The following is a 21652-nucleotide window of genomic DNA, read 5'->3' as shown; positions in this document are numbered from 1 at the left end:
AACCATTGGAATATATTATATTCAGTTGGATTTGTACAATGCTTCCCTCCTAAAGACATGACATTTGTATTAAATTGTTTGAGTTTGAGTCTGATAGCTGATAGCATAAGAATGGGTTGTCAAATAAATGGTTTGTGAATACATTTAAAACAATTCAGAATGGATTCATAATAATAAATCATTTTAATCCTAAAAAGAATAGAAATAGAAAATTCTAACTAGTTTCCTTAAAATATTCAAGTTATTTAATAAGAATTTAATAAGAAATTTAATTTTAAAATTCTGAAAGAATGGGAGACTTTCACACAACTGCTTTGAGAAGATAAAATGCTCAGCTAGTCTTAATAGAACTTCCTGATTTATCACCAATGATCTCAACCAACATTAAAATTCTGCAGAGACGTATGAAAGTAGGAACATAGCTAAAGGCATATCTCCTCCCTAAATTGTATTCAATATGTGATTTTGCTTTTGTTATCACAAGTTTTTGTACTTACTTTTCCTTTCATATATTTAAAAATTATTTTCCTACAGTTTTTAAGTTGAATACTTGCCCAATTTATTTTTTATCATTGTAATCTCAGAAAATCATTTTAAAAACTATTAAATTCATTTTAATGACTGCTTTGACCTTATTCCATAGAGTATCAGTGAATATATTGGCTAAATTTTTGTCATTTCTGAAACATGATATTATTGTTTTCTTGATTTAGCTTTTTTCTAAAATGATTTCTTAATATTTAATTATTTAAAAAAGCATGTGCATAGTATACTCCAGGAATACTGTATAGCAAGGGCTTGCTGCTCTGCCGAACAGGGTATGCTAGAGAACAAAACAGCATTTTAAATAGTTGATGGTTTACGAATTAGACAGTTCTCTGAAATTTCTGTAAAGCCAATAATTATCAAGCATTTATTCTCTGTTTTAGAGTAAACATTTCAGAAATGTAATAGATCTACCTCAAATCACACTTCTTTGAAAGTAAGTTAAAAGCTATACAGCAAAAACAAGAATATTTTTCTAGAAAGAGTATATTTGGCATTTTAAAAATGATATTAGAGGAGAAGTTTTCAAATTTAAATAACATTTAGGTTTTATTTTCAATTATCAGGCAGAAAATTTTGGTTTTAGTGACTCCAACCTGATTTTGGAATAGGAAGTGCTATGACATTGTAGTTAGGGAGCCTAAGTCTTAACAAACCTAATGGGAAAAGTGCAGTGCTTGTTTTTTTCTTGGAAGTGGAGTCTAGCCAGTACCAAAAATCACTAAAAGTAAGGTAAGTTAGTTCAAATTAGTTGGTTAATTTGGTGCCTGAGTTGTTTTTTACAGACTTTTTCTTCATTTGTTTATTTAATATTTTTATTAGCATGCCATATTTCTCTCAAAAATCAATAAATATATAGTAGGAGTGAAATGTAAAAGACAAAAACAACAATTAAAAACCCTCCCCCATTGTCTTTAGCGTTGGTCTTACTCTAATTCTAGAGTGAAAGGCTGTGACCTTTGTTAAAGGAAACTGAGACTCTGGAGGGGATGGGAAAGTGAACGTATGGTTCCTAAACTCTATGGCTAGGTAGATGCTTCCACAGTTTTGTCTGGGTTCTTACTTTTTTGGTGGTCAAAGTCCCTGTGCATCAAAGGCAGTGTAGGCTTAGTGCCAAGGGGATAAGGGATCCCCAGTTCAGTGTTTCCGTAGTTAGAAAAACCTGGGCCCTGGGGATTTGCAGCAAAGCTGGAAATCTACATGTCTAATTTGATTCTTTCTTTCTCATTCCACAGATTTCCCAGAGGAAATGGGTATGAAAAATCATTCCACAGTGACCGAGTTTGTTCTTTCAGGATTAACTGACCAAGCAGAGCTTCAGCTGCCTCTTTTCTGCCTCTTCTTGGGGATATACATGGTCACAATGGTGGGAAACCTTGGCATGATCTCAATAATTGGGTTGAATGCACAACTTCACACCCCCATGTACTTTTTCCTGAGTTGTTTGTCTTTTATAGATGTTTGTTATTCTTCAGTCATCACCCCCAAAATGCTGGCAGGGCTTTTATACAGAGGTAAAATGATCTCCTATTCTGGATGCATGACTCAGCTGCTTTTTTTCTGTATTTTTCTCATTTCTGAATGCTACATGCTTGCAGCAATGGCCTATGATCGCTACGTTGCCATCTGCAACCCTCTCCTCTACAACGTCATCATGTCCCCTCGGGTCTGCTCTCTGCTGGTGGCTGCAGTCTTCTCAGTAGGTTTTACTGATGCCATGATTCATGGAGGTTGTATCTTAAGGCTGTCCTTCTGTGGGACAAACATCATTAGACACTATTTCTGTGACCTTGTTCCCCTTATTAAACTCTCCTGTTCTAGCACTTACATTGATGAGCTTTTGATTTTAGTCATTGGTGGATTTAACATGGTAACTACCAGCCTGACCATCGTCATCTCGTATGCTTTTATCCTTTCCAGCATCCTCCGCGTCAACTCTAAAGAGGGCAGGTCCAAGGCATTTAGCACCTGCAGCTCCCACCTGACAGCTGTTCTCATATTTTATGGCTCTCTCATGTTCATGTATCTCAGACCCACTTCCAGCAGTTCAGTCACCCAGGAGAAGGTGTCCTCAGTGTTTTACACCACCGTGATTCCCATGCTGAATCCCCTGATATACAGTCTGAGGAACAGGGAAGTGCAAAAGGCGCTGAGGAAACTCTTACGAAGAATATCTTCATAATGAAGATACTCTTTATTAAGATTTATATCATATTCATAATAATTTATTTGTATGTATTTATTTATACCATGTTTTTAAAAAAGTAATTTGATATGCTTTGTGTGTGATTCAGATTACTAAACATATTCCTACGTATTTAATAAAATGTAAATTTAAATAAGAACGTAAAATGTAAGCTAATATTATAAATTTAAAACTTAACATCATTCCTGGAACTGAACAGTAAGTTTTCCCATTAATTTCCTGAATCTGGACAAAAAAGATTGATGTACTTCATTCTCATATAAGATAAAATCATGCCAAACTGCTTGGAGAGAGAAAGTCTTCCCTCTTATTTATCTCACTCAAAAAGACCTTTCTTGCATGGAAAATTGCATAGGAAATACAGAGCAGTGTGAGGGAGATCATCACAACAATTTTACAATAAATGAGGAAGAATTCTTTGTTACTGATTTTTGTAAAGGGCTTATTAATAGCCAATGTTATATTTCAAGTGGAATTCAATAAAGGGTGTTCAACAATGTCCCAAGCTAATACAGTCTCAGTATTTGGCAATGCAAGGTCTGAGGATTAAGATTTACATGATCTAGATGAGGAGATGATGTTTAGGTAATGTTATCTAATATCACATTTTATCAAGCTGAGCCAGGAAATGTGTAGTATTATACAATTTTCTATGTGTTTCTTTTGAGTTAGTTTTTTCCTTGGGCTGTAAACTAAGTGTTTTTATTTTTCTTCCTATCATATATTTCGAATGAAATATAATGAAAAAGTTTATGGAATGAATTTTTACATTTTCAACAAAGATAATGTGTGGGGAGTATGATATGTTAATTAATTCATATTTTTAGCATGTGCTTACCATGACATACTATGTGCCTGGTACTGGAATATGCAAGTAAATATGATGGATTTTCTTACTTTTGGGGACTGTGATGCATAATGTCCACATAATTATATGAACACACACAATAATTATAGATAAAGGTAAGTGCTTTGAAGAAACACAAATGAGGTAAATAATTGTCAGTGGGTTAAGGTCTACTGTCAACAGAGTTCTCCTAAGAAGGAACATTTGAGATGAGACATGAATGAAGAGAAGAGAACAATTATTGAAAAACAAAAGGGTGACAGCCAAGTGCAGAGGCAGCCAGGCTGGAACAAACTTGACAGCATTCAAGAAACAGAGAAAGCGGTGTGACTGGAGCATGGGGAAAGGGAGAAAAGGGGTGTCCAAAGGAGATTAGACAGGCAGAGAATTATCGCTTCATGTGAAGACTATGAATTTTATTCTAAGTACAAAGAGAACCCATCGATATGTGTCAAGATGCAGATTGCTGTAATCTGTTTTGTGTTTTAAAAAATCTCTGGTCAGTGATTAGAATAAATGGACGGACACGCAGGTATCTATAGTGGTGATGGATGGGGGAGAGCAGAGACTGGCCAAAGTGGAAACAGGAAGAACAATTGGGAGGCTGTCAAAATTATCTTGGCAAAAAACATTAATGACATTACTAAAGTAATGACCATGCAGATGGAAGACATTTTTGGATTAAAGATGCATTTTTGAATTTAAATCAACAGGATTTGCTGTTGAATGGACTGTGTGATGGCTGAGGGTGATATCACTTTTTATAAAAGTAAATAAAAAGATATAGAAATAAGGAAAATATGAATAATAAAAGTGAGTCAAAATTTGTCTAAACAAAAAAACAGATATCCATAAAAGGCTAAATAGTTGCAGTGCTTGGGCTTGATATTTGTCTGCTTTCAAGCACCCCAAATAAAACAAACAAAAATGTGTAATAAAGTAAGTTATATAACTTTCGTCATTGGAAAGAAGGAAGTACACCACATTATTTATAGTAAGGAAGCTTTTCTTATAATTAAATTCTGGGTGGGCAACGGTGGCTCAGTGGCAGAGTTCTCACCTGCCATGCCGGAGACCTGGGTTCGATTCCCGGAGCCTGCACAAGCTAGGAAAAAACAAAAAATCTAAAGAAAAGCCCAAACTTTCTTACTTTCTCAAAAGACAAAAATAAAACCGAACTTACAAGAAAACTTAAATAGGGGTTACCGAAAGATAGCAGTGTGAACAGGTTCTGAAAAAAGGAGGAAATGGTCTTCCCCCCTACCCTGCTGTTTCTGAGTTGTTTCTCACTTATGAAGTGCAGCTCTCAAGTAATTGGTGAGCTCTCTGTGAGGATGAGATTCTCCCTTTCTCAGACCCCTCCCCCCAAAAAAACAAATACTAAAAAAACTGGGTTCATCTTACAGTATGGTTAATGCATAATTACCCCGAAAGCACCGTGGATCTTACCAAATCTGCCTCCTTGAAGTGATTTTTCACTGGGCTTTCCTATACGTTAGAGACGAAGAAAGTTAATCATCTTGGATGATTAACAAGTTAATCACATGTACGAGGGATCTAGAGGACTTCATTAGTTGCTTACCTCAGTTACTTCCTACCTCCTTTAGGATTTAAGGACTCTAAGATACCATGGTGAGTGGTGCCTCCAAGTCTGGGACGATAGATGAGACAACATAAGCACTAGTGATTAATGTAGAGTTCAATTGGTCTTTATTCATGCCTGCCTGCATACTGTACATGCTGCCCTTTGTGAGACTAAAACTCAAGTGCACAGCTTGCTTAAAGTTTTAACGTTAACATTTAAAATGCTAACACTACACCTGCAGGGTTATGTGGGGTGTTATAAGAAAACCCACGAACTCACCACCATGCCTTCCCTTAAGTCCCATGGTCCCTAGGCAATCTACATTTTTCCCACATTTCAGAGGACCTGGAAGGAATGGGGCTACTTTACCTTGATAAAACTAGAATTCTCAATTATATTTTAAAGAAACTACTTGAACTGTTTCTTTGCAATAATTTATGGAAAGGTTTCTAACTACGTCTCAAAATGTAGATGCAATAATAAAAATGACTGACAGATTTGACAATGTAAAAATTAAAAAAATATTTTTGCATTGCCAAAATATCATGAACATAGGCAAAAGACTGACAAATTACAAGAAGATGTTTGGTGCTTATACCACAGATCAAGGGGTCATAGCCCATATATATACAGAACTTTTAAAATTTCAAAAAAAAGTTTAAAAAACTTGATAGAAAAATGAGAAAATATATGAGCAACCAATTAACAAAGAAAATTTATGCAACATGTTTATTGAAATTCAATCTCATTCATAATAAGTGAAATGCAAATTAAAATTACACTGAAATACTCATGTATCAGATTGGAGCAAGATAAAGTGTGTAACTACACAATCTATGCCTGAGGTTGAAGAGATTGTTATTGGGAATGCAAATTGGTGTAATCCTTATGGAGAGAAATTGGCAACATCTAACAAAAATATATAGACATGAACTTTTAACTCAGCATTGCTATGCGCCTCATGCAATATAATTACATAATGTTATTGTTGCAGGATTAGTTGCAAGTTAAATATTGAAAGCAATCTAAATGGTGGGAGAGTGGTATGAAAAAACTATGGTATATGTACACAGTAGAGTGCCAGGCAGCTGGAAAAAAGAGTTAAGAAAGTTTCTCTGATGTGATTTCTGATATGAAGTGATTTCTAGAATATACTATTAAGTGAAAACCGCAAAATATAAAAGAGCATCTATAATATGAAAAGGAAAGCAAAGTGCAAGAGAGTATCTACAATAATTTTCCTTTGCTGTAAAAGGGAAGTGGAAATAAAGTATGTACCTGATCTGTTTGATTAAAAAGAAACACAGAAAGAGAGCGGTAAGATTGGTTATGTACTGGATGTGTGAATATGAATTGGATGGAAGGGATACGGGAAATGGGTGGAGGGATCGACAAAATCTGACTATACATGTATACACAGTCCTGATTTAGAAAACATCCTAACTGCTCACAGATTCAGTAAAGGGAATAAGTGAAAAAAATAAAAATGGGAAAGGTTAAATTCAATACAATCACACATGAATGGAGAGAACAGAATTTCTCAGGCAAAGAAAAAGAAACAGCAACAACACAAGCAAACTTTGAAGACTATACTTGGACTGTCTCTCAGGTTAAAGACAAAATAACTCTAAGCAAATATTAACTCCAGTTAGGATATTTCTTTTCTCAGAGGCTTGAGTTAGCAATTCTGAAAGTTACTTCTGTTAATTCTGGTATTGCACAATTAAATGCATTGTGAATATTGGGAACAGATATTTTCCCTGTTGGAGAAGGGAATTTCAAGTATGAAAAGGGGGTAGGGATAGATGAACAATATAGTGATGGATGAAAACTGAAGATATAAGTACAAACTCATGCATTTTAATATGTATTAATAGCTAAAACCAGAAATAGATATGGCTGTGTATGCCTGTGTGTGGACGTGCATGTATGTGTCTATATCTACCTATGCATCTATACCTATATCTATTTATATATCTATATCTATCAATCATCCATGTATCATCTATCTATCTACTATCTATCTATCTATCTATCTATCTATCTATCTATCTATCTATCTATCTATCTATCTATCTATCTATCTGATTTCCTGGCTCCATCTGTTAGGAGGGCTTAGGATCAATCCAACAGCAACAGCATTCCCAGAACCTGGATTTTGTGTTTTAAATATCATTTTCTTTAGAGAAATAGTTGATTCCAGATTCAGGTCAGAGAAAGTACAGGATGAGCCTGCAACACTCTTATGTGCCACAAAAGTGAAGAAAGGATCAGAGGAAGATGGGGACATGCCAAAGAGGACACAGGATCCTGCCTGATGTTTGAATTCTTGGGCTAAATCTGAGAACATAGTGACAATAAAATATTTTAATCTATTGAATGAAACAATATAAAGTGTTCACACTAATATAAACAAATGAAGCAAAGAGACACTGTTCTTTATAACGAGAAGCTAACTAATAAATATAGAAGAAATGACAGAATAAATATATCATCATTTGCAAAAAACATGGTAATATTTGAATTATACAAGAATCACCAATGCTAAAAATTGTTGGTAAAATTTTGAAGAGAAACAGGGTATTTTTTGTCTTAATATATCTCCCTAGAAAGTTCTCATGTGTTAAATGCAGCTAAAGCACTACTTACAGGGAAATTTATAACTTTAAATGTTTATATTAGAAAAAAGAAGTGTATAAAATTTGTGATTTAAACAGGCACCTTAAACAACTAAGAAAACAAAAGCAAATTAAACCCAAAAGAATGGAAATAAAAAGGGTAATAATGGAAATCAATGAATAGAATTTGGACAAACAATAGGGAAGTCAATGAAAACAAAAGCTGATTATTTTAAGCAACAATAAATCAGACAAACTTCGGCTAAATTGATCAAGAAAAATAGAAGATACAAATTAACGTCAGGAATGAAAGAGAGGACATCAGTGCCAATTCTACAGAAATTAAATGGGTAATATGAGAGTGTTCTGTACAATTTAAAGCCAATAAATTCTACAACTTAAATGAAATTAAGAAGTTTCTAGAAAGATTGACGTTACTGACAAGAATCAGAGAAAAATAGAAAAGCTCAGTTGCTTCATATTAATTAAAACATTGATCTTGTAATTTCAAGTGCTTCCTACAAGTAAATTCCCAACCCAGCTGGTTGCATTCACAAATTCTATCAATCCTTCAAGAAAGAAATGATAACAGTTTTGCATAAATGTTTTTAGAAAATAATGGAAGATGCAACACTTCACAACTCAATTTACATGGACTCTATTATCCTGACACCCGAACTAGACAAATAACTGTGCAAAAAGAGACAATGGCAGACCTATATCTTTCATAAATCTTTGTACATAAATCCTTAAAAAAAGTTTTTGCAAATTGAATCTATGGTTTACAAAAACGATAATGCATCAGGATCAAGGGGGGATGTATTCAGGATTGATTTAACATTCAAATAGCAATCAATGTAATGATCACATTAATAGAAAACGGGAAGAAAACTGTACCAAAAAAATGAATGCAGAAGCATTTGACAAAATTGGTCATTAGCTTCTGAAGAAAATCCCTCTAAAAAATAGGAAAACTTTCTTAACCTGATAAAAAAAAGCATCTATGAAACAATTAGAGCCAATACCATACTTAATGGTGAAAGATCTAATGCTTTTCCCCCAAAGATCGGAAGCAAGGCAAAATTATTCACCGTCACCACTTGTATTCAATGTTGTACTGGACTTCCTAGGTAGTACTATAAGTGAAGCAGCATGGATCAGAATGAAGAAATAAAACTGTCATTGTTTACAGAAGAAATACTTGTTTATATAAAAGGTGTTAAGGGATCTATTTTAAAATCTTTTAAAAAGCTACTAGAAGTAAGTAAATTTGGCAAGGTCAAAGAAAACTTCAATGAAAAAAACCAATAGTATTTCTATTTACCAGTACTGGACACTTTGAACATACAATTTTAAAAGATCACATTTACTATGCCAGCAAAAGTATGAAATACTTATGGTTACATTTAATAAAATATGTACAAGACCAATACCTTGGAAACTACAAAAATTGCTGCGATAAAGAATAATTAAATTCATGGAGGGATTTGCCCTTTTCAATTATTGGCCACCTTGATATTATTGTGTTATAGAGCCAATCCAATGCCCAGTAAGTAGGCTTGCAGAAATTGCTAAGGTGATTCTAAAACATACAGAAATACATTAGATCTAAAACTGCTGAAACAATTGGTAAAAGAGAAACAAAGTTGCAAGAATTTCACAACCCAATTTCATGATTTCCTACAAAGCTATAAATATTCAAAAATGTGGTACTGGTATAAGGATGGAAATATATTTCAATGATGCATAATAATTGCAAGTCCAGAAATAGATTCATGCAAAAGAATAATAAAACTAGTGATTTTCAACAAAGCTGCCAAGATAATTCAGGGGAAAATATAGTCATTTCAAAATTGTTCTGGAGAAACAGGTATCCATATGGAATAGAAAGGAACACTGGTCTTTATCGCAAATGCTACACAAAATTTAATTTGAAATGGATCTTAGATCTAAACATAATCACTAGAATTATAAAGCTTCTGGAAGTAAACATTGGAGGAAATCATGATAAACTTGGAACTGGAAATGATTTCTTGGGCAGGTCACAAACATCAAATAAGTAAATTTTTAAAATTGATAAAGTGGGTTTCAACAATTTTAACTTTTTGTTTTTGAAACACAGTGTTAAGAATGGGAAGAAGGCAAGCCCTGAACAAAGAAAGAATATTTATAATGCATATATATGACAAAAACTGGTATATAGATACATAATGAAATCAACAAATAATCAGACAAGCAGTCCAATTAAAAATGCACAAAAGATTTGAATAGATACTACTCAAAAATGATAAAAGAATATCCAAAAAGCACTTGAAAAGGTGCAGGATATCACCAGCCATCAGTGAAAATGCAAGTTTAAACCACAATGTGGTCCCAATGCACATCCATTGTAAACACTGATAACAACAAGGCTAGTGAAAATGTGGAGCAACTGGAAATCATCCGTTACCACAGGGACTATAAAATGGTACTGCCAATTTGGAAAGCAGTTTTGCAGCTTTGTATTGTATTATACACCATTTGATCCTACTATTTCACTCCTAGGAATTTACCCAAGAGAAGTAAAAACACGTCCATGCAACTTTTTGTCAAAATGTACATAGAAGCTTTCTTCATAAATAACTCCAGATTGGAAACAATCCATATGTGCTTCAATGGGGGAAAAGGTAAACTAAACTGTGATACATTCACATAAGGGAATACTACTCAGCAATTTAAAGGAAAGAACTACCGATATACATTGTTGCTACATGGAAAAATCTCGAAATCCTTATGCTAAATGAAAGAAGTCAAATACAAAAAGCATTTATTGCTTGATTCAACTTACATGAAACTAAAAAAGACAAAGCTCATCTATAGCAGGATAGTGGTTGGAGGGTGCAAACATCTTCCATCTTGATTGAGGTGGTAGTTACACTGGTATACACTGTTTTAAACTAGTAGACAGACAAATAAATGGATTGGTACACTTCAAATTGATGCATTTTTTGCTGTGAATTTATTTTAAGAAATGTCTAAAAAAATCAACTGTCTGACTCTAGGGAAGATTAAAAATGTTGTGACAGTCAATGTTCTTGCTATAACAATAAAAAAGGATAAATTGCAAATTCCTTCTGATTAACAACGTCAGAAGTTTAATAAATGACATATTATTTTAGTTTGCAATTCCCTAATGACACATGATGTTAAGCATTTCTCATATGCTTATTTGCAATGTACATATCTTCTTTTCAGAGATGTCCGTTCAGATCTTTTGCTCATTTTGTAATTGGGTATTTTGTTTTCTTATTGTTGAGTTTTAAGTGTTCTTTAATGCGGGGATAGCTTCAGCCGGTTGCGCAGCCGGGCTGTTTCGGCTCCAGACTTCGGGTGGTTCGGGGGGCGAGCTCGCTGGGATATAACCTGTGGTAAGCCGGGCCTGCTCGCCTAGTGTGGCGAGGGGTCTAAAGGACTTGAGCCAGAGGCCAATTAATCAGTACAAAGCGTCTTTATTGTTACATGAGACAAGCTTAGGTACCGAAGCGGCTCAAGTGCGCTAAAGACCCCGAGGCTACAGGGAGCTTAGGTTATATACAGTTACACAAGGGGGGGGGGAGTAGGGGAGAGGGTAGGGGGTTCGGAGAGCCAATTACACAAGCTAAAAGGTAGTTGCTAGGCAAGGGCGGCAGAAGATAGCTAGAGGCAAGGACAGAATAACAAGAAGGCTTGTAGTTTTGAGATAAGCTACTGAGACGGGAGGTTTCTGACGAGAGGGGGAAGGGAGAACAGTGAGTTAGGCTACAGACATGAGAGACAGGGAGAGAAGGTAGAAATGATTGACAATTTTTAAGTATGACTAGGCTCCAATCCCTGAGAAATATGCCACACTTTAAGTCCTAAATCAGATATGTGGTTTGAAGTAAGATACCCATCAATACAGATTAAAGTAGCTAAAATCCAAAACACAACAACATCCAATGCTGGCAAGGATGTGGGGCAAAAGGATCTCTCATTCATTGCTGGTGAGAATGCAAAGTAGTACAGCCACTTTGGATGACAATGTGGGTTTTCTTACTTAGCTAAATATAAGCTTACTATAAATCCAGGAACTTCAAACCTAGGTATTTACTCAAGTGAACTGAATACTTAAGATTACTCAAAAAAACCTGCCCGTGAATATTTTTAGCAACTTTATTCATAATTGCCCAAAATTGGAAATAATTGAGATATCCTTTAATAGGTGAATAGATTAGACCATACGTTGTATATCCATACAACGGAATATTGTTTTGTGAGAAAAAGAAATGAGCTATGAAACTATGAAAAGACATGGAGGAAATGTAAAGCCATACTGCTAAGTGAAAGAAAAAGGTTTGAACAGGCTAAAAACTGTATGATTCCAATTACATATCATTCCGGAATAGGTATCATAATAATAGATGATAAAATGTCAGTGGTTGACAGGAGCACAGGGTGAACGGGGAGAAAACTGAATAGGTGGTACACAGGACATTTTTAAGCCATTAAAAGTGTATTGTATGATATTGTAATGGGGTGACTGGGACGAATAGTGTCCTTCAGAAATCAGGTCTACCTGGGACCTCAGAATGTGACCTTATTTGGAAATAGGATCTTAAGTTCAGATGAGGTCATACCGGATTAGGGTGCACCCTCAATCCCACGTGAGTGTCTCCTCATAAGAGAAGGGAAATTTGTATAGAGTCAGAGAGAGAAGGCAGCAGGTGGAGATGGAGGCAGAGATTGGAGTGATGCTGCCACCAGACAAGGAATGAATGGAGTTGCCCGAACATGGAAAGGCAAGGAAGACTCCTTTCCTACAAGTTTCAGAGTGAGCATGGCCTAACAACAGCTAATTTCAGGTGTCTTGCCTCCAAAACTGCAAAAGAATATACTTCTATTGATTTAAGTAATCCAGTTTAAAACTATTTGTTTACGGAACCCTTGGTAGCAGATATATGGTAGATAGATGGAATTATGTATTTGTTAAAACCCATAGAATTGTACAGCATAAAACGTGGACTCTAATATAAACTATGGACTTTAGTTAATAATAATGTATTAGTATTGGCTCATCAATTGTATCATGTATACCACACTAATGCAAGATATTTATAAGAGGAGACACTGTGCTTATGGAGAAAGGGTGTATTTGGGAACTCTGTACTTACTGCCCAATTTTTTTTATAAACATAAAAACAGCTCTGAAAAGTAGTCTATTGACTTAAAATACCAAAACTGTAATAGATGCTACTTATTAAATAGCAGCAATGATAACATTTTATATGAACCATATGAGTTTATTTTAAATTCCTAGAAGCAAATTTGTGCTTAAATAATTTTTCAAATAAAGAAAACAAATAAATGAACTAAGCATGCAAATCTATACCCTAGAAAGAAAAAAAATCAAACCATAAAGAGAATAACTATAAATGCTGCACTTAACTAATTACAAAACAAAATAAAAGAATTAATCAATATATCAAAGAGCTAAGTTATTTAATGAATATGCCAACAAAAGCTTTCATCAATAGAATAAGGAGAACCATAGACAAACAAATGGAAATAGAAAATAGAATATGACACAAATTATAAATTAAGATATAAAAATAAAAAATTTTAAAAGAACAGTATATATCACTCTACAATAAGTGGAGAAAATCATAGTGACAGACTATTTCTTATTGTGGTAACCTATATAACATAAATTTTCCATTTTAACCATTTGTAAATGCACAATTCAGAGGCATTAATTGCTTTTACAATGTTGTGCAACCATCACCACCTTCCATAATTAAAACTTTTTCATCACTCACAGCATCCCTTTACCAATAACTGTCCTTTCCCCTATTCCTAGCAATCTCTAATATACTTTCTATCTTTATGAAATTGCTTATTTCAGATATTCCATAGTCATATAAGATTTGTCATTTTATGTCTGGCTTCTGTCGCCTGACATAATAGTTTCAAGGTCCATCCATGCTGTAACATGTATCAGAACTTCGTTCCTTTTTTGGTTGTATCATATCTATCGTATGTATATTCCTCTTTTTTTATCCATTTATCCTTTGATGGACACTTGGGTTGTTTCCATCTTTTGTCTATTGTGAATAATTCTGCTGTGAATATTGGTATACAAATGTCCAATAGATTCTGCTTTCAATTATTTAGGGGACATATACCTAGGAGTGGAAATGCCATCTCATATAGTAATTCTATTTCACTATTTGAGGAACCACAAAATTGCTTTCATAGCATGTGCATCATTTCAGATTCCTATCAGCAAAACAAATGCACACGATTTCAAATTCCTCTGAAAGGTACCATTTTTAAAAAGATCATTTTCATTGACTCGAAGAGGAATTGAAAGACAAATAGAATTTTTAAACATTAAAATTAGGATTATTTCCAAAGCAGAACCTGAGTCTTGTTACTGGTGAGGTCCATAAAAAGCATCAAGAATCAGAACTTTCATGTATATATAGAGAGATGACAGGGTCCCCAGGTTATTGCATAATCCTATAAAAGCCTATGGAAACAGCATGGAACAAGAAGTTTAAACACTAATTTCACTGATAAACACAATGCGAAAGTTCTAAATCTAATATTAGGGAACAAAACAATGGCACACTAAAATTTCATCAAAAAGCTTAGAATTTATTTATATTAAGGAAGCTATCAAAATTTATTTCATGTAGATAGACCCAAATCGGAAAATATTGAATCATAATAGGTGCCTTAAACTTTTCCAATTTATGATTTAAATTAAAGAACAATAACCAAAAAGCCCTTAAAAATACGTAATAATATAATGATAAAAAAAATCCAACTTCAATAAAGAAGATAAATTAATATTAAAATTAGAGAAGTGAGACAAGGATGTTTGGTATTGCCATAATTATTCAATATTTTTTAATGAGCTTATGACATTCACATTGGTGGAAGATATTAAAAATGTATTGTTTGAGGGCGGGCCACGGTGGCTCAGCCAGCAGAGTTCTCGGCTGTGATGCCAGAGCCCCGGGTTCGATTTCCGGTGCCTACCCATGCAAAAAAATGTATTGTTTGAAATACAAGTAAAGCTAGATCATATGGGAGGAGAACTGACAGATTCTTTAATGGAATCAAATCAATATTCTTGAAACAAAATTTGATAAGTATAGAAAACCAATATGTGAGCAAAGATATACCACAAACCAATGGCAAAGGGCTAAGTTATACAACAGTATTGGAAGATTTAGGTTTCAAAGAAAATAAGTTAGCTCTTCATCTAAGACAATTACAGGTTCTTTATAGGTTTAAACAGGAAAAAAAATTTAAGAAGGAAAAATGAACAAAATCTAGGTGAATAGAGATAAGATATTGCAATAACTGAGTCCTGACTAAGAATTAAAAAAACATATGACATAATATTTAAAAGACAGGATCTATGAAAATATAAAAACCTCTGTATATGCACATACATACATACATAGATATATACCCTCATATATACAAATATAAATTATAAATGCATATAAATACATATCACTACTTATCTATTTTAATACATGTAGATCTTTTTACATCTGCAAATGTATACATCCACACATATAATATATAAACATATAAAATATGTTTATTTATAGGTAAAGAGAACCACTGTTCTTTTTTTTTTTTTTTTTTTTTTTTTTATTAACGGAAAGAAAAAAAAGAAATTAACACAACATTTAGAAATCATACCATTCTACATATGTACTCAGTAATTCTTAACATCATCACATAGATGCATGATCATTGTTTCTTAGTACATTTGCATCAGTTTAGAGGAACTAGCAACACAACAGAAAAAGATATAAAATGTTAATATAAAGAAAAGAAATAAAAGTAGTAGTAATAGTAAAAAACAACAACAACAAACAAACCAACAAGCAAACAAAAACAAAAAAAAACCCTATAGCTCAGATGCAGCTTCATTCAGTATTTTAACATGATTACTTTACAATTAGGTATTATTGTGCTGTCCATTTTTGAGTTTTTGTATCTAGTCCTGTTGCACAATCTGTATCCCTTCAGCTTCAATTACCCATTGTCTTACCCTGTTTCTAACTCCTGCTGAACTCTGTTACCAATGACATATTTCAAGTTTATTCTCGAATGTCCGTTCACAACAGTGGGACCATACAGTATTTGTCCTTTAGTTTTTGGCTGGATTCACTCAGCATAATATTCTCTAGGTCCATCCATGTTATTACATGGTTCACAAGTTTATCTTGTCTTAAAGCTGCATAATATTCCATCGTATGTATATACCACAGTTTGTTTAGCCACTCTTCTGTTGATGGAGATTTTGGCTGTTTCCATCTCTTTGCAATTGTAAATAATGCTGCTATAAACATTGGTGTGCAAATGTCCGTTTGTGTCTTTGCCCTTAAGTCCTTTGAGTAGATACCTAGCAATGGTATTGCTGGGTCGTATGGCAATTCTATATTCAGCTTTTTGAGGAACCGCCAAACTGCCTTCCACAGTGGTTGCACCCTTTGACATTCCCACCAACAGTGAATAAGTGTGCCTCTTTCTCCGCATCCTCTCCAGCACTTGTCGTTTTCTGTTTTGTTGATAATGGCCATTCTGGTGGGTGTGAGATGATATCTCATTGTGGTTTTGATTTGCATTTCTCTAATGGCCAGGGACATTGAGCATCTCTTCATGTGCCTCTTGGCCATCCGTATTTCTTCTTCTGGTAGATGTCTGTTTAAGTCTTTTTCCCATTTTGTAATTGGGTTGGCTGTCTTTTTGTTGTTGAATTGAATAATCTCTTTATAAATTCTGGATACTAGACCCTTATCTGATATGTCATTTCCAAATATTGTCTCCCATTGTGTAGGCTGTCTTTCTACTTTCTTGATGAAGTTCTCTGATGCACAAAAGTGTTTAATTTTGAGAAGCTCCCATTTATTTATTTCCTTCTTCAGTGTTCTTGCTTTAGGTTTAAGGTCCATAAAACCACCTCCAGTTGTAAGATCCATAAGATATCTCCCAACATTTTCCTCTAACTGTTTTATGGTCTTAGACCTAATGTTTAGATCTTTGATCCATTTTGAGTTAACTTTTGTATAGGGTGTGAGAGATGGGTCTTCTTTCATTCTTTTGCATATGGATATCCAGTTCTCTAGGCACCATTTATTGAAGAGACTGTTCTGTCCCAGGTGAGTTGGCTTGACTGCCTTATCAAAGATCAAATGTCCATAGATGAGAGGGTCTATATCTGAGCACTCTATTCGATTCCATTGGTCGATATATCTATCTTTATGCCAATACCATGCTGTTTTGACCACTGTGGCTTCATAATATGCCTTAAAGTCAGGCAGCGCGAGACCTCCGGCTTCGTTTTTTTTCCTCAAGATGTTTTTAGCAATTCGGGGTACCCTGCCCTTCCAGATAAATTTGTTTATTGGTTTTTCTATTTCTGAAAAATATGTTGTTGGGATTTTGATTGGTATTGCATTGAATATGTAAATCAATTTAGGTAGGATTGACATCTTAACTATATTTAGTCTTCCAATCCATGAACACGGTACGCCCTTCCATCTATTTAGGTCTTCTGTGATTTCTTTTAACAGTTTTTTGTAGTTTTCTTTATATAGGTTTTTTGTCTCTTTGGTTAAATTTATTCCTAGGTATTTTATTCTTTTAGTTGCGATTGTAAATGGGATTCGTTTCTTGATTTCTACCTCAGCTTGTTCATTACTAGTGTATAGAAAAGCTACAGATTTTTGAATGTTGATCTTGTAGCCTGCTACTTTGCTGTACTCATTTATTAGCTCTAGTAATTTTGTTGTGGATTTTTCTGGGTTTTCTACATATAGTATCATATCGTCTGCAAACAGTGATAGTTTTACTTCTTCCTTTCCAATTTTGATGCCTTGTATTTCTTTTTCTTGCCTAATTGCTCTGGCTAGAACTTCCAACACAATGTTGAATAATAGTGGTGATAGTGGACATCCTTGTCTTGTTCCTGATCTTAGGGGGAAAGTTTTCAATTTTTCCCCATTGAGGATGATATTAGCTGTGGGTTTTTCATATATTCCCTCTATCATTTTAAGGAAGTTCCCTTGTATTCCTATCTTTTGAAGTGTTTTCAGCAGGAAAGGATGTTGAATCTTGTCAAATGCCTTCTCTGCATCAATTGAGATGATCATGTGATTTTTCTGCTTTGATTTGTTGATATGGTGTATTACATTAATTGATTTTCTTATGTTGAACCATCCTTGCATACCTGGGATGAATCCTACTTGGTCATGATGTATAATTCTTTTAATGTGTTGTTGGATACGATTTGCTAGAATTTTATTGAGGATTTTTGCATCTGTATTCATTAGAGAGATTGGTCTGTAGTTTTCTTTTTTTGTAATATCTTTGCCTGGTTTTGGTATGAGGGTGATGTTGGCTTCATAGAATGAATTAGGTAGTTTTCCCTCCACTTCGATTATGTTGAAGAGTTTGAGGAGCGTAGGTACTAATTCTTTCTGGAATGTTTGATAGAATTCACATGTGAAGACGTCTGGTCCTGGACTTTTCTTTTTAGGGAGGTTTTGAATAACTAATTCAATCTCTTTACTTGTGATTGGTTTGTTGAGGTCGTCTATTTCTTCTTGAGTCAAAGTTGGTTGTTCCTGTCTTTCCAGGAACCTGTCCATTTCTTCTAAATTGTTGTATTTATTAGCGTAAAGTTGTTCATAGTATCCTGTTATTACCTCCTTTATTTCTGTGAGGTCAGTAGTTATGTCTCCTCTTTCATTTCTAATCTTATTTATTTGCATCCTCTCTCTTCTTCTTTTTGTCAATCTTGCTAAGGGCCCATCAATCTTGTTGATTTTCTCATAGAACCAACTTCTGGTCTTATTGATTTTCTCTATTGTTTTCATGTTTTCAATTTCATTTATTTCTGCTCTAATCTTTGTTATTTCTTTCCTTTTGCTTGCTTTGGGATTAGTTTGCTGTTCTTTCTCCAGTTCTTCCAAGTGGACAGTTAATTCCTGCATTTTTGCCTTTTCTTCTTTTCTGATAAAGGCATTTAGGGCAATAAATTTCCCTCTTAGCACTGCCTTTGCTGCGTCCCATAAGTTTTGATATGTTGTGTCTTCATTTTCATTTGCCTCTAGGTATTTACTAATTTCTCTTGCAATTTCTTCTTTGACCCACTTGTTGTTTAAGAGTGTGTTGTTGAGCCTCCATGTATTTATGAATTTTCTGGCACTCCGCCTATTATTGATTTCCAACTTCATTCCTTTATGATCCGAGAAAGTGTTGTGTATGATTTCAATCTTTTTAAATTTGTTAAGACTTGCTTTGTGACCCAGCATATGGTCTATCTTTGAGAATGATCCATGCGCACTTGAAAAAAAGGTGTATCCTGCTGTTGTGGGATGTAATGTCCTATAAATGTCTGTTAAGTCAAGTTCATTTATAGTAGTATTCAGGTTCTCTATTTCTTTATTGATCCTCTGTGTAGATGTTCTGTCCATTGATGAGAGTGGTGAATTGAAGTCTCCAACTATTATGGTATATGTGTCTATTTCCCTTTTCAGTGTTTGCAGTGTATTCCTCACGTATTTTGGGGCATTCTGGTTCGGTGCGTAAATATTTATGATTGTTATGTCTTCTTGTTTAATTGTTCCTTTTATTAGTATATAGTGTCCTTCTTTGTCTCTTTTAACTGCTTTACATTTGAAGTCTAATTTGTTGGATATTAGTATAGCCACTCCTGCTCTTTTCTGGTTGTTGTTTGCATGAAATATCTTTTCCCAACCTTTCACTTTCAACCTATGTTTATCTTTGGGTCTAAGATGTGTTTCCTGTAGACAGCATATAGAAGGATCCTGTTTTTTAATCCATTCTGCCAGTCTATGTCTTTTAATTGGGGAATTCAGTCCATTGACATTTAGAGTTATTACTGTTTGGATAATATTTTCCTCTACCATTTTGCCTTTTGTATTATATATATCATATCTGACTTTCCTTCTTTCTACACTTCTCTCCATGTCTCTCTCTTCTGTCTTTTTGTATCTGACTCTAGTGCTTCCTTTAGTATTTCTTGCAGAGCTGGTCTCTTGGTCACAAATTCTCTTAGTGACTTTTTGTCTGAGAATGTTTTAATTTCTCCCTCATTTTTGAAGGACAATTTTGCTGGATATAGGAGTCTTGGCTGGCAGTTTTTCTCTTTTAGTAACTTAAATATATCATCCCACTGTCTTCTAGCTTCCATGGTTTCTGCTGAGAAATCTACACATAGTCTTATTGGGTTTCCCTTGTATGTGACGGATTGTTTTTCTCTCGCTGCCTTCAAGATCCTCTCTTTCTCTTTGACCTCTGACATTCTAACTAGTAAGTGTCTTGGGGAACGCCTATTTGTGTCTAATCTCTTTGGGGTGCGCTGCACTTCTTGGATCTGTAATTTTAGGTCTTTCACAAGAGTTGGGAAATTTTCAGTGATAATTTCTTCCATTAGTTTTTCTCCTCCTTTTCCCTTCTCTTCTCCTTCTGGGATACCCACTACACGTATATTTGTACGTTTCACATTGTCCTTGAGTTCCCTGATACCTTGTTCAAATTTTTCCATTCTTTTCCGGATAGTTTCTGTTTCTTTTTGGAGTTCAGATGTTTCATCCTCCAAATCACTAATTCTATCTTCTGTTTCTTTAAATCTGTCATTGTAGGTATCCATTGTTTTTTCCATCTTTTCTACTTTATCTTTCACTTCCATAAGTTCTGTGATTTGTTTTTTCAGTTTTTCTATTTCTTCTTTATGTTCAGCCCATGTCTTCTTCATGTCCTCCCTCAATTTATCGATTTCGTTTTTGAAGAGGTTTTCCATTTCTGTTCGTATATTCAGCATTAGTTGTTTCAGCTCCTGTATCTCATTTGAACTATTGGTTTCTTCGTTTGACTGGGCCATATGTTCAATTTTCTGAGCGTGATCCGTTATCTTCTGCTGGCGTCTGGGCATTTAGAACCACTGTTCTTAATAAATAACTCATCAACAGGATAAACAATAGCAACTGTGCATTAAAATTACATTGAAAAATTTAAAATTTTTCCAAAACATAAATATAATGTTGAAAATCTGGATAAAGAAAAGACACCTATATCAAAAAGAAAGTCATGAAAGAACCTTTGAAAGCCAAAATATGTTTATATGCATTAATAGTTAAAATGTATATGAAAATTAGATCTTAAAAAATTCCACTGTAATTGTTGGAAAAAATGGATAATATTTACTGGTGATGAGAGTGTGGTGAGATTGGATATCTCACATGCCTCAGTTAAGAGTGTAAATTGGTAGAAGTTTTCTTAAAAATAACATATACCAATAATTCAATATAATTTCTGAGGGGTATGGTATAACACATCAACAAATTTAAAGATTAACAAGTGTTCAGACATTTTATACATTTATAAATTTTCCTTCCCTAGCATGCATGATATGTAATAAAAATGATCTTTTAATTTGTTAAGAAAAACAACTGTGACAAAGCAATTGGAAAAACAATGAAGTTGGACTAGTGCCATTGATTTTCTCAGTGAAATTTTCTATTTAGTACAATTAAATCTTTAATCTATATAGTAGTTTTGCACAGTTATAAAACAGGATGCCAGAGAATGGTAAGAACAGTGTTGCAGACAAATAGTTGCAAAATTTAATCTTGGATTAGAGGGTGGTGAAGTGTTAATATGGAAAATCTCAAACTGGTGGGGGAGAATTAATTAATCCTACCAGGGAAGGCTTACTTGGGTCAGTGCCCTCCCTTGCCTGGGTCTTGGGTGTGGTCCCCAGTGACACTGGGCTCCAGAGAGCATCAGAGTTTTGCCTA

At 34.2% G+C, this 21652-nt stretch overlaps 1 protein-coding gene across 1 annotated transcript; it reads left to right on the top strand.

Annotated features, from left to right (window-relative positions):
• The first annotated feature begins 1795 nt into the window (after positions 1–1795).
• LOC143643266 (olfactory receptor 8D4-like) lies at positions 1796–2728 on the top strand. The gene has a single exon (XM_077112012.1). The coding sequence runs from the start codon at positions 1796–1798 to the stop codon at positions 2726–2728; it is 933 nt and encodes a 310-aa protein (XP_076968127.1).
• The last annotated feature ends 18924 nt before the right edge of the window (positions 2729–21652 follow it).

This window comes from Tamandua tetradactyla, chromosome 8 (assembly GCF_023851605.1).
Source record: "Tamandua tetradactyla isolate mTamTet1 chromosome 8, mTamTet1.pri, whole genome shotgun sequence".
NCBI classification, from domain to species: Eukaryota; Metazoa; Chordata; class Mammalia; order Pilosa; family Myrmecophagidae; genus Tamandua; species Tamandua tetradactyla.
This window is presented reverse-complemented; position numbering and strand designations above follow the sequence as displayed.